The sequence below is a fragment of the Pleurodeles waltl genome, chromosome 2_2 (assembly GCF_031143425.1).
Source record: "Pleurodeles waltl isolate 20211129_DDA chromosome 2_2, aPleWal1.hap1.20221129, whole genome shotgun sequence".
Lineage (NCBI taxonomy): Eukaryota > Metazoa > Chordata > Amphibia > Caudata > Salamandridae > Pleurodeles > Pleurodeles waltl.
The window spans coordinates 788,410,010-788,424,987 of record NC_090439.1 but is presented as its reverse complement, the minus strand read 5'-3'; the positions used below and the strand labels follow the sequence as shown (position 1 = coordinate 788,424,987).

Sequence of the window (14,978 nt, the reverse complement as noted above, 5' to 3'; positions counted from 1 at the left end):
GAATCTGGTTAGTAGCAAACTACAAGTTGTGCCGTATGCTAATGGCAGACTATGATTTGTAACCCCTTCTTCCACAGAGGAAGGAATTTGCGTACACACAAGACAATTCTTTGCATCCATCGTTTCTACATACTCTCTCAACAACCGATAGAAAACATTAGAAGAAAGCTCTCCTCGTGCATTAGTATAATCATGCAAATATTTTTCATCTTGCTTAAACCTCTCTAAAGCAGTTAGTGTAGTCTCATCAACAGGAGCTTCTCTCATCCCATGAATAGACATACCCACAATCATTATTATAAACATTATTCCACACATAATTGCCACTCCAACATTCAAATATCTACAATATCTAATATTTCTAATGCTATTATTTAACTCATCCATAATCTGTAAAGAATCAGAGAGTAGAAATACTCTTAGATAAGGTGCAACAGGAAAAATAAAAATACAAATATGCTTCTTTCTTGCGATTCAGTTTCATACACGGGAACCCTTTACTCCTTTGTCAAAATCGGTTAGCAGCTTGTCACATCAGGTTTTCAAATGTCATCTCAGGTTATCAATGTCTTTTCTGGGTTTATTTCAACAGTCTCTTTTTAATTTTCCTTCAGATTAGTTCAACAACTCAGTCTATTGCCTCCCTTCAGGTTGCATCAAAGTACTGATTCTGAACTTCTCTTTCAAAGCAAAAGGACATGAACTTGTTTTGCCATTCACTTGTTGCTGCATATGCCCACTCAGGACCTGCGTATCTTCGACTTGCTACTCTCTTTCTCTTCAACCTTTGTTCTCCTGCTAGTTCTCCTTCACTTAGTCCAAATTTTCTTGTAGTGTCTACTTCTTCCTCTATTGGTTAGTTTATAACCAACTCCTTCTTCTTGCCTACTTGTGATTCAGGCCAATTGTCTCATTTCCTTGTTCCTTCTGTTAGTAACCTTTTTAAGACTGGACTCTTCTCTTTCTCTCTATCTGTGGTGTTTTCTCTTGATGGACCTGCAACAGGTTCAGGAGGAGTCGGATCACTTTGACTTTGATCCATCTCGACTCTTTCCCCTTCTAGGTCAGGCACTTGGTCTGCTTGTGCTTCAGCACCATCTACTTCTAGGAGAACCCCTACTGTGCTTGATTCTCCAGTCGCTTCTGTTGGGATAGGCTCTTGCTTTGCTTCTTGTGCTCCTGCACCTTTGTCTCTTACTGGGGTAATTGACCCATCTTCCAGCAGCTCTGGGTCAACTTCAGGTTCAACTTGCTCTGGCTCTGGCTCAGGAGGAGTCACTTGATTTGCTGCTGTTGGTGCTCTCAACAACACTTCTTCATGTTCTTGTGGACTCACCACTCTCTTAGTATGGCTCGCATGTATCCAGTTAGGTAGTCCAGCACACTTCACAGCTGTTGTAGTTGTCAGCACCACCTGGTATGGGCCCTTCCAACACGGCTCTAGGCAAGTCTTTCGCACATGCTTTTTGATGACGATCCAATCTCCAGCTCTTAGATTGTGACCTGGGTCATGGATGGGTGGCAGGGTAATGGCCTGCACCTGCTGAGAGAAAGATCGAACCACATCAGCCAGACCCTTGCAGTAGTCCAACACCATTTCATCTGTAATATTGACAAAAGCATTTGCTGGAATTGCTGGCAGTGTCATTGCTCTGCCCATGAGTATCTCATGTGGTGACAGTCCTGTCTTTCTGTCGCCAATATTTCGCATTGACATCAACACCAAAGATAATGCGCCTGGCCATTTCAGATTTGTTGTGGCACACATTTTGGCAATTCTTGATTTCAACGTACCATTCATTTGCTCTACAAATCCTGATGCTTCTGGACGATAGCTGCAATGCAGTTTCTGCTCAATGTTTAATGCTGCACATAAGAGTTTGATAACTTTGTTATTTAAGTGTGTTCCCCTATCTGATTCTAACGAGATCGGGAACCCGAACCGTGATACTAACTCTCTAAGCAACAGCTTTGCAACCGGGAGACTATCATTCCTACGTGTGGGGTATGCTTCAATCCAATGGCTGAACACACACACAATTACCAACACATACTTCAGTCCACCACATGCAGGCATTTCAATGGACTCCAACTGCATTCTGCTGAATGGTCCTCCTGCTCTTCCAATGTGGCTCAAATTCACCACTGTCCCTTTGCCCACATTTAGTTGCTGACAGATTACGCATCTATGACATGCTGCCTCTGCTGCTTGTCTGAATTTTGGATTAAACCAGTCAACTTTGAACAATCTAACCATGGCATCTCTTTCAATATGTGCTTGGCCATGATAGTACTGGGCCATCTGAGTCAGTAAACTATTTGGCAGTACCATCTGGCCCTCCTCAGAAACCAAAATCTCATCTGGTCTTTGAATACACTTAAACTTCAACCATAGTATTTTCTCTTCCTTGTTTGCATTTTCCTGCAACATTTTAAATTCTTCTAAAGTGTCAATTATTTTTAAAGCAAAACTTGCACAATTAGTTTCTTCTTCAGGCATTAGTTCCCACTTGTCTTTGAACGATATACAGTTCAATGCGCAAAACCTTGCGACTTGATCTGCATATCCATTTCCCAAAGAAATGTAATCCTGTGTCTTTTGGTGTGCACTGCATTTCACCACAGCAATCTCTTCAGGTAACTGAATTGCATACAACAACTCTTTTATCCGGTCGCCATTTTTCACTGGAGTTCCAGTTGAGGTCATAAAACCTTGTTGCGGCCACAATTGGCCAAAATCATGAACAATTCCGAATCCATATTGACCATCAGTGTAGATTGTGACTCTTAATCTTGCAGAGACATAGCAAGCTCTAGTAAGAGCTACTAGTTCGGCCACTTGTGAAGAATACACACCCGGAATCCATAAAGCTTCTAATGTGCCTGTAATTGTGCACACAGCATATCCTGCTCTCAGTGTGCCTGTTCCATCTCTGAGACACGAGCCAGCAACAAAAACAATTTGGTCATTTTCCTCTAAACGCGTGTCTCTAATATCGGGCCTCGGTTTTGTACACAGCTCAGTTACCTCAAGGCAATCATGTTCAATATCTTCCTCCTTTTCAATTTCAACAGTATCACTTGGAAGTAATGTTGCTGGATTCAGCACTGTACATCTTTTCAATGTTACATTCGGAGCACCCAATATGCTCGTCTCATACCTTGTCAGTCTGGCTCCCGTCAAATAATGTGTTTTCCTCCTTGTCAGTAAAATCTCAACAGAATGTGGTACCATTACCGTCAAAGGGTATCCCATGACTACCCCCTCACATTGGGAAAGACTTTGACCAACTGCTGCTACTGCGTGCAGACAACCTGGTAAAGCTGCTGCTACTGGGTCAAAGGTAGCTGAAAAATAAGCTACTGGGCGATAAGCACCTCCATGGACCTGTGCCAAGACAGACAAAGAACAAGCATCACGTTCATGACAAAACAATGTGAAAGGCTTTGTGTAAACAGGCATTCTCAATGCTGGAGCTCTGCACAAACTCTCTCTCAATTCGGTGAAAGCTCTCATCTGGTCCTCATCTAAGCTAATAGGATCTGTAATTCCCTTATGCATCAGCTACTGTAAGGGTGTGGCTATTTCAGCAAAATTTGGAATCCACTGTCTACAGTACCCAACCATTCCCAGAAACATTCTGACATCCCTCTGTGAAGTCGTGGGATTTCTCTGTAGGATCATAGTAATCCTCTCTCTGGAAATGCTTCTCAATCCCTTCTCAATCTGATGTCCCAAATATTTCACTGAATTTTGACAATACTGTAATTTCACAGGTGAGACTTTATGTCCAAACTCTCCCAAATGATTCAACAGGACAATCGAGTCATGCTTACACTCGTCCCTTGTTCTGGATGCAATTAGCAGATCATCAATGTACTGTACAAGAGTCGATTGGCATGGTAATTCCAACGACTCCAGATTCTTTTTCAGGATCTGATTAAACAGTGATGGTGACTCCGTATACCCTTGTGGAAGCCTGCACCAGCTGTAGACTCTGTCTAGGAATTTGAAACTAAAAAGAAACTGACTATCCTCATGAAGTGGCACAGAAAAGAAAGCTTGTGACAGATCCACCACTGTGAACCACTCCGCATCGCAAGGAATCTGAAACAGTATCACTGCTGGATAGGGCACAATCGGACAGCATTTAACCACCATGTCATTCACTTTCTGCAAATCCTGTACTACTTGTACCTTCCTACATAGCTTTTTCAAACCCATTATCGGTGAATTATATGGGCTGCTCAGCACGTTTCAAAACTCCTTGTTTTAAAAAGTCTCCGATTATTTGTGCCACCTTCATCAAAACATCTTGTGGCACGTTATACTGTGCAAGCTGCGGGAATACTGCATTCGGCTTCAAAGTGATTTTATTCAGCTCCACTCCCTTAATCAGACCTACTTCCTTTCCTGTCAAGTCCCAGACTTCCTCCTTTACAGTTCCCTGTAAATCTGCATGCAATTCTTTCACAGTAAACATTGGGAAAAATTCAATCAATGGATACTCTTCATAGGCATTGCTAACTATCATGGCAGATGCCTGCTCTTCTTCATCATCACTATTTGTCTGGACTTCTATCCCTGTGTCTGAACAGTTGATGGAACATTTGGTCTTGCACAATAAGTCTCTACCCAGTAAGGATACGGGACTCGAATCACACACCACAAATCTATGCATTCTCAAATAATTTCCAATTTCAACCTGCACTGGCTCCGGGATTGGATTTGTCAGCTGTCTGTTTTCCACTCCCACAACTTGCACTGTTCTGCCTGAAAGAGGTAAATTTGGGACTTCTATGCTTCTTACTGTAGAGCGCATAGCTCCTGTATCAACCAAGAATGAGACCTTGTAACCCATCACCTTTCCCTTCACAAAAGGACCTCTCTGATCCACTTCTAAGGACGCGGCAAGCATACAGGCTCCCTCATCCGAACTATCACTCATCCATTCTTCGTTTATTTCATCCTCACTGTGAAATGGAAACTGGTGCACTGTGTTATTACTATTATTTTGTCTTTGACCTGTGACCTGCTGAGTAAGCATCATCTGTTGCTGCTCCATCGGGGCTTGAGGTATCTGCATTTGCTGTCTAGGTACCATGGGAACCTGCTGCTGTACTGGTGGTAATGAAGCAAATTGTGCATGCAGCACCAGCATTTGCTGCACTGGTAGGAAATTCTGTCCTCGATTCTGAGCATTAGGAATAAATCCCTTCATTCGCAGGACTTTCATAGTTTGAAATGTACTGACGGCACCTTGCTGAACCACACCATCCTGCACCATCAATGGACACTCCCGCTTCCAGTGTCCCACGTTTCTGCACAAATGACACGGTAACATCCTTTTCATACCTTGCATGTTATTCTGAACAACCACAGTTACCAAATCCAGACTGCGCATCATATCCATTCCACGCCCTCTACCCCTCATTTGAGGTTGAAACATAACAGCTCTATGTTGCGGCGGCATAGGCGATACTAAATCTCCCTGCGCTCCTGTTTGAGCTGCTTTAATTCGCATCACCATCGCCTTTTCTTTAAATTTCTTTTGTTTCAACTCAATCTCGTCACTACAGTATTTTACATATTGCAACACCTCATCAATTGGTTTTGCCTGCCAGCAAATCAAGTGATTCTTAATCATGTGTCCCACCTCTGGTCTTAGACCTTCGACAAATCTGAACACAAAATGCAACATGTCTTTCGGCTCAATTGCTTCTTTACCACTGTACTCTTTGAATGCTTTCAACAATCTCTCGTAATAAGTGCGTATTGATTCTTTAGATTCTTGTACCGTTCTATCAATCCGCTGACAATCAATGTTTTTAGGAGAAATCCTCGTCTTCATAAACTCGATCACCTTATAATAATTTTCATTACCTCGGGTGAAGGCGTCCCTGTTACCTTATCCCTTTCCGGTTCACTTGTTGGCCAGTCTACTGCTCTCTTGCACTCAACCCACAAGTCTGCTGGTACCACTATTTCCAGTAACGTGTTCAAGTCTTCCCACAAACATTTGGAAAGTTTCACAAATCTTTCTGTCTGTTGATACCACTTGACTGGCTTCTCTCTCAATTTTGGATAATCATTTGTGAATTACAATATATCACTCCTGTGCCACGGGACATGAACAAACTGTCCTCCTGGACTTTCTCTCATTGGAAGCATCTTAACTGATTCCTCTTCGTCAGCACCTTCCGCCCCTTCTTGGGAATCCCGCTTTCGTTTATCTTTTTTCTTTGTCCATCTACCTTTCCCACTTCTCTAATGATACCCAAACCTGGGCACTCTGCAACAATTCTCTCAAGTGTGCTTTCATTCCGGCTGATCTCATGTGTTCGAAATCCTTTGCTTCAAAATCTAATCTGTAGCTGTGTTCCAAATGATTTGTCTTCTCAATGTCAATGTCATGTTTTTCTACTAATTCTGCTAGCTTCTGATGTATTTTACTCACTTCTCTTGTAATCTTTGGGCATAAATAACTCAGCTCCTCTTCTGTGTAAGATTCTAGTCTGTTCACACCTATCGTCCCCTCAACTAATTCAGTGGCTTCTATGTTCAGTCTAACACGATTTATCTGATCCTCACCCTTGGATGCATTCTGAGGAGTGTTTAAACTATCTAACCATTCACTCAACTGCTGAGCTGATAGTCCCTGCAATGAAATGTTATTTGCATTCGGCACTAGTAGTTGTGGTATCACTGCACCTGAAGTTTGTGCTGTCAGAAGTCTCTGACTCGCATTCGGGCCATTCACTGCATCTGGAAGTGCTACAAGTGGACTAAGATCCATTAGCGGTCTAGATCCATTGAAAGTTTGTCCTGCAGATGACATTAGCTGTGCAAGATCATTCCCCCCCCTTACGAGGCTCTGTGATACTTCATTCTGCTCTCCTATATCTGACTTCTTTTGAGCAAATAAGGGTACAGCTGTAATAACAATAATTGGTAGCAATATTGCATCTGGAGCTGCCCTAGCACTTGCACCATGCGGAAATGTTACCTTCATTGCCTGATTCATAACTGGTGTGAGATCTGACTGCGCTCCTGTCAGTGGTGTAAACTTCGGTAGACCCTGTGCTTGAGTTGAAGGCAACAACATTGGGGTCGGATCTGTCTGAATCAGCATTGGCTTCGGGAGCACCTGCTCCCTCGGCACCATGATGTTCGAGACAGTCTCAAGAACTGGCACATCTGGATAGATTCTCTGCACTGAAGGTGGATGTATCTGCCCCTGAACTACAGTACTAATTCCAGCATTAGGTGTACTCTGTACTACCCCTGGTAATTGTCCGCCGTCTGCTTGAACAGCTCCCTTGGCTCCCTGTGCTTGTGCCAGAGCAGCTGTAGGAGCAGTAGCATTAGTGCCTGGACCCTCCGCATACATCGTTGAAGGTGGAGGTCTATCTCTCAACAACTGCATAATGAAACCCTCAACATCAGAATCATCATCATCTACATAGGACTTTCTCTTTTTCTTTCTTCCTCCATTCTCTTCCTCTTTTACACTATTTTCCCCTTCTTCCTCATCTCCTTCTGCAATGGCAGGGAACAATTTGATATCCTGTAATGTCGCTGCTCTCCATCTCTTTTGCTCCCAATTCCATCTAGCTCAGCTAATGATTTTTCTACTCGCTTCATTCTCCTTTTGAACTTCATCTCTTGTTGCTGTCTAGCCACTAACTCCCAAACCGCTAAAGCTTCAAACTGTGCTGGTCTCGGTAATGGCTTCATGTCACATAATGACATCCCCAATTGATCCAAAATTCTCAAATTGAACATTCCATGCTCCGGAAACGCTAAAGACCCTTGATTTTTAGTTAACTTGTACCATTGCTTCAACCACAAACGCTGTACTACACCTTGCTCCTCCATCACAATATAAGCCGGAGTATTTTCCGGTGGGGTCGGCTCCCCCACTGATGCCTTAATGTAAGTATCACCCTTCATCGCACTCCTAAATGCCTTGAAAAACTTCATTTTGTCTATTCTGTTTACTTTTGATTCAATATTGAAATTACTTTTACTCCCAAGATTCCCTTCACCTGCTTACTCAACCAATTGCCTCTCACGGACAGCTGCCAATCCGGTCGCGCCTCTCCTTCACAAACAACCTATCCCAGTGCGGCACAATCTGACACGACATTCACACACAGCGGCTGACAAAGTCTTGTGGCTCGTCCTCCTTAACTCGATTCACTCAACTAATGCAAATTATTGCGAGCACTTACCAAAAACCCAATAACTAAAACAAACCTGCTGGTTTACTACAGGAAGGGACACAACCGCTCCAGAGACCTTATGGATTTTCACTAACGGCTCCTTTGGCTCGTATAGCTATTCCTCTTTCTCAGTCCCCCACAATCGCAAGCAAAATTCAACCCGCAAATTTTACTCTCAACTGATCAATGGGTCTGTTCTGGTGCACATAGGACTTGCCAAATCTCAGTCGAAATTTTTCTCTCACCCAATTATCATACACACTGACTTGTTGGCCACGCCCGATCAACCTACTAAACCAGACAGCTTACAACATATAACCAAGTGTCTCCTACACTTGTCATTATACTCCGGAGTCTTAGACCATGCAGGGTCTGTACATCACCTACAACCACGTGGACAATTTTTGAGTACAAAGCACCACACACATGTGAAGTTCGACGACTTCCATAATCTCATACTATGGAGTACGCACATTCCTACTAACCTCAATTGGAGCTCTGAGACTCCCTACGATACCTTATATACTTCACAATTCACCTGCGATTTGCTTAAGCCTGTGCAAGCGCGACCTACCACTCTCACACTATCTCAAAAAGACACCGAGAACATACCCAACTTTACTAACAGGATCCAGGATCTGGGAAAGTCATTTCTGGGCTTAAGGGGACATCATCTTTGCTACAATTGCCATTTCAGAAAAATAAAATTCAAATCTCATAAAATACAAACAACTAATCCTAACTTAAACTAGTACCATAACCAATAATCACCACTTTACCAGTTCTCCAAGGAACCTAACCATCAAGCTGCTTACAAAAACTGCTAGCGCGCCTGGTCCTTAGTAAGTAAACTGACAAGGGGACGTGTATAGGTCAAGGAACCTTTTGAATATCATGGAGTATCCTAGTCATGCAGTGACTATTGAAATCAACAACTAACATCAATAATTAAGGAAAACTCTCTATGAAACCACAATACTAAACCATATTAATCAAAATAACCACTACTCAAAAGAAGGGTTAACAAGTTTTATTCCCTATTACTTACAATTCTAAGTCATATGTTAGTTTAAACTTTATTCAGATCAACTCTTTATTAATTAATTAGTTAAAGAACAATGGGCCAGACGTATCAAAGCTTTTTGCATTCGCAAACGGTGCAAATGCCCGTTTGCAAATGCAAAAAGCCATTTCAGAATGTATCAATGGCATTGTGAATGCAATTTTAAGGAATCGCTAAAATAGCGATTTTTTAAAATTGCGACCCTGTTTAGAGAGTCACAAATTGCGACTCTCTAAATAAGGAATTGCAAATAAGGAATCCTTATTTGCGATTTCTAAAGCACATGTAACAAGCAATTCCTAAATGCGAATTGGGCATTAAGGAATCGCTATTTACCACCAAGTTGAACTTGGTGGTAACCATGTGCAAATTTTAAAAATGCATTTAAAATGAATTTTTTAAATTTACATGTAAAGCACACATGCCCTTTTGGCATGTGTGCACCTTATATGTTGTAAAAAAAATATTTGGGGGTGCAGCAGAGGGGGCCTAAGGCCCCCAGCCCCCTGGACTTTGCATTTCCAAAAATTGCGAATTCCAGTTAGGAATTCGCAATTTTGGAAATGCTAAAAATTTGCATATATGGGCCTACAGGCCCATAGGTGCAAATGGGGGCCAGTATCGCAATTTGCGATTCGGTATTATCATTTGCGATTTTTAAGAAATCACTATTACCGAATTGCAAATGTGATACATTGTATTTTGCGAATCAGAAATAGCGATTTCTTAAAAAACACTATTTCCGATTCGCAAAAGGCCTTTTTCATACATCTGGCCCATTATCTCTTAAAGAAAACATATGCAGCAATGCAACACCATAAGCTATGAGTATCAGCATTTATAATGTAATTCAGCAATTAAGTTTGTCAGTCATTTGTCACCGTCAACGTCACCCCTAACAGCCTACCTAACCAAGATTAGTATTAGCATGTGGATCTTCATGTGATAACAATTTAGAGAAAAACATTAATTTGGAAAAATCTACCTAAGAGAGAATTTCTACAAAACAGCACAGTTGGTACCTAGAAGAAAAGGAACAAAATTAGTCAGTCACATTTTCATAGCTACCTATCCAGAATGGATCAGCAACAAGTCAGCCCAATTATCGGCACTTCGAACAGCGTCTCCTGACGTCATCAACTTTCTCCTCGCAGTTCTGATTCCGCTCCTCTTGTCATGACTTTTTATTAGGGTCTCCCAGTCCGTCCCACTAATTGCTAATTGGTCAGTCTCGTCGGAAGTTATGACTCAAACCTATAGTTTTTATTTACCAAATCTCTATTTCTGTTTGGGCTTCAAGCCCCCTAAATTTGATTGGTCCTTCTTGTGATGAGAACATCATCTGGCTTTTCAGGTAACAAAATTGTTGCATACATAGGCCCATATTTATATTTGTTTAGCGCCGCATTTGCGCTGCTTTTTGATGCAAAAGCGGTGCAAACTTACAAAATACAGTTGTATTTTGTAAGTTTGCATCGCTTTTGCGTAAATAATGGCGCAAATTCGGCGATAAAAAAGTATACATAGGGGCCATAGTCTTTAGTCAGTGCCTCTATTGTTCAAGCCTTGGGAAAGTACATTTAGCCTACACTACACATAATTGTATCAAATTGTCTTCATCATCTCCTGTCCGCTGGTACATTGCAGAACGTTCTAGCAGAGCAGACTGAACTCGGCACAGTTCAAGGCCCTTTCTCCCAGTTACCAGTCCTCGCAAGGTTTTTCGAAGTCTCCACGTTGCGAGCAAGCAGGGCCCAGCGAAACCAGGCCTTTGGTCGAGCTAATGTAAGAACATGGGTTAACATAAAACATAGGTTATACATCCAGTTATGATATATTAATAAGTTTTATCTAAGCCTTCTCATTATTGAACATCTGTTAATACACATGGTGACCACCCCCCTGTGGGCACATTTTCGATTTTTCATGTTATTTCCTAATATTAATTTCTCTTCACGTTTTTCTCAATAATAATCACACATTAATCATTAGTAAATGTCCTTAATTAACATATACGCTCCCTCACACCTATTGTAGGAATGGGCTAAACTACTGTTGTAACTCCAATTTTAACATATTTAGGGGCAGATGTTTGTTGTTTACATTCGGTGCATGTCAATATTATGGCAGTCAACTGTCGCATGATCTTTAATTGAACAGTCTACACTTTTCATTTTATTTTTGAAGACTGTGTTTCATACAGTATATTTCGCACGCTACAGTTTGGTCTGTGTGTCACTACATTTAAAGAGCAACTTTGTTCATGAAGTTTACAATCACTAATCTTTTGTACACTAAAACATGTTAACTAATATATCACTAATGAGACAAATTAGTCCCCCACCGTATACAACAGAAGGCACTTCTTGGAATCAATGTTCTTCTATGTAAGTTTGGAACACAATATACATTTAGGGACCTAAAATCATCAGTTATTTAGTAAATGCAATAAGGCTACTTATTTTAAGTATCATAGCACATATTAAATATATTTAGTGACAGCTCAGAAAAAAAAGCACTATTTATTTGTTTTTCTGTCACCCCTTAATAGGTGTTAGTTAAAGGTGGGAGTATTATCACGTCCATTTTTAGGCAAGCAATAAAGGAAAGGCAGGCACAGACTCCAGCTACTGTTCTTAACTAGAGAACTCTGATTCTTGTATGGTTATAATATTTTTAACAGATGTGTGTTAAACTATTTCTCAGGTGTGATTTCTGCTTTATGACAGCTTCTTTTTGATATGTTTATATTGTACCCCTCAGATACCATACACAGGTGCAAGCATGAATCCTGCAAGGTCCTTCGGAACAAGTCTGGTCTTTAATGACTGGCACAGCCACTGGGTAACTATTACGCTTTATACCTTGAATATGTTTTACATTTACTTTATAGAAAGGGCCGGGAGTTTTTATATTAAGAATAAAGTTTTCAGCAGGCTTAGAATTAGGCCTGTGAGGAATTTGCTTTATGCCTGCAAAATTTAATAAACTTTGTGTTTTGCTTGGTACGCCAAAATCCCAAAATTATGTCCGTTGCCGTACCGTAATATTGCTGCAATAACGGAACAATTTAGCATAGGAGTAAAAGAGCAATGCAAGTTGCTGCTGTTCCTGTCACTTTTTGCACTATTGTTTTAGCACAAAATGAATCCTCAAACCCATTTATAAAACATAGGGCTAAAATCTGGTTTTGGGTATTTCTTGCAATTTCACATAATTCTTGTAGATTTTTGCATAATTACATAAAAGCTTATTATGCACATTTCTCACACTTAGAAGTTTACCATGAGGAAGAGTCTTTGATGGTCCCCAACAAATATTTCCATGAGGCCTGGTATATTACTCGGGTAACCGTGGTGAAGAGGTTTTCAGATCTGACATAATGTCTAGATTGCAGGAGGCATCTCCCCACAGTTGGATGTCATGAACGGCTAAATGGCTTCGCTGTTTGCCCGAGTTACAGGAACAATTTTCTTCCCTCCAGTGGGCAATGAATGCAGTCCCATGGCTTCAGATATGGCTAGTGGGAGCTTGCTGCTAAGATTACTTTTTGAAGAACCTCCATTAACAATTTCGTAGTAGCAGCTATAGAGACTTCATGATTGATCTGGAATCCTTGTTAAATAGTTTTCAACGCTGTCTCTTTTCTCCAACAGGTCTACTGGATTGGCCCATTCATGGGCGGTGTCCTTGCTGCCTTTGTTTACGAGTACTTGTTTTGCCCGGATCCAGAACGTAAATTAAGGTTTCAAGCTAGTTTTAGAAAACCTCAAAACGATGATCAAGAAGACTCTGCTCAACTAACTGTGCAGCCTGGGGGTGAATACAGCAAGCTGGAGTCAGTCGCATAGTTCGGACCAGAGAGATCACTTTCCTAACTTAAAGGCCTATTGAGTGGCCATTCAATTTTCAGAATTCTTTTGACTGCACACTTGAAGATGAACCTTAAAATAGCCAAGGTCCAAAATACAAGACTGCCTAAGAATGAAAGGGACACGCTTCAGTGAGTTTGGGGGGTGCACATGTCCCATTTTATTTCACAGGGTTCTTGGGAAATTGTGCTTATAAATCTTTGGGGAAAAGTAACTTATAAAATTAGAATAGAATGTATAAAACGGGCAGGATAAACTTTCATTACTCATACAAAAAGGAAAAGGAAACCCTGTGGTATATTTCTACAATAGCATACGTTATATCACTGCCAGTGTGCATTGAAGTCACATTTGAAAATTCCCAAGCCATACGAATAAGCTTTAACTCAGGAACATTCAGAAGACATTCCTAGCAGCCATTGATAATGTCATGTGACCCTCCATGTTCTGTATAAGTGGCAGACTATTATCAGGTGGTGTAAATATTGTACCAATATTTCATCACCCATCTGCTAAAACATGCTCACCTTGTTGTATAGAGTGTTTTTCATGGCGCTAACAAATCACACAGAATTTGCACCAACGTCTGTGATCATGAATAAGGAATACAATATATTACAGTGTAAAATTTACTTAAAGGGGTAACATTTTAGCATTGCACTGATGCAAACTCTAATATCGTCAATGTCTAATATCATTTTGGAGTTTTTTTGCACAGACATATTCCTCAGATTCCGCTAAACATGGGGTGTGCAATGCTCAGGATCATATGGATACCCTAGCTGGATGAGAAGCATAATAGATTACTTGGTGCAATGACGACACATCTAGTGATATATTGAGGTTGTATTAATGCGCAGGCCTAGTAGCGAGAGAGAAGGTCATGTAGGCTAGCTGGGAAAAACATCTAAACTGCTCCTAGGTAATGAGTCCACAGTTTAAGCGTGCTGCTGGCAATGTGCTATCCTGCTTTAAAGAGCAAGTGGAATAAAGTGATTGAATGATAATTGCCCTCCTGTACAAAGCCCTAGTGTGAACCAGTTCGGAATACCACCATTCATTTTGTCTGCAAATGCCATGCCTAGAAATGGAGATTAGGGAATGGAAAAAAGTACTAAAAATGGACACAAACTCAATTAACGGGGTTGGTACAAATTTCCTTGCCTTCTGTAAATTGTATAGATGAACTATTGTCTTGAAGTGTTTGTATTTATGTAATATTGCTTAAGAATGCTTGTAAAGTCTATGTGCATTACAATAAATGTAAATGATTTAATTCCTCCATTATGTGGAGAGTCTAAAGTGAGCCGAGTTTAATTTCTTTCGAGAAAACAAAGTAGAGGGTAAAATTGCCTCCAACGAGTAAGTGCGTTGAACTGGGCACAACGCCACTCCATCATGAACCAATAATGAGAGCATACGTTCTTCTCTGAATACTTCTCTGGCTGCTGGATATTAATTTATCTCTCTCCTTTTGCAAAAGATTGGCTAAGGTTCATTTGAGATTTTTAGTGCTTTCCTCTGGATCACCACAAGGGAACCTTCCAAGTTCCGATAGTCAGAATACTTGTATATAGAGGGATGCCAAACACAGCAGGACACTAGATTGAGGTTCATGGGAATGGGGTAAAAAGGGGAGTAGAAGTACAAGAGAGAATGGGAGCGCATATATGTGTAGTAGCGGGGCTGTAAATGGGAACTGTGTCCATTTCCAACGTAATGTATTGTCACATAGATGGACACCCACCTTCATTCTACTACAATCTTTAATGATGGAGTTCTAAATTGTGGTAGCACTGTTTCATTCTCCTCTATGT

The 14,978-nt window shown here is 41.0% G+C and overlaps 1 protein-coding gene across 1 annotated transcript in view; it reads left to right on the top strand.

Annotated features, from left to right (window-relative positions):
- The window catches only part of LOC138282626 (aquaporin-4-like), a 38,048-nt gene extending 23,585 nt beyond the window's left edge, over window positions 1-14,463 (top strand). The window contains exons 3-4 of the mRNA XM_069220415.1: window positions 12,053-12,133; window positions 12,946-14,463. Of these exons, the coding sequence (XP_069076516.1) occupies window positions 12,053-12,133; window positions 12,946-13,140 (276 nt within the window). The 3' untranslated portion in view covers window positions 13,141-14,463. The remainder of the gene's footprint in view (window positions 1-12,052; window positions 12,134-12,945) is intronic.
- The last annotated feature ends 515 nt before the right edge of the window (window positions 14,464-14,978 follow it).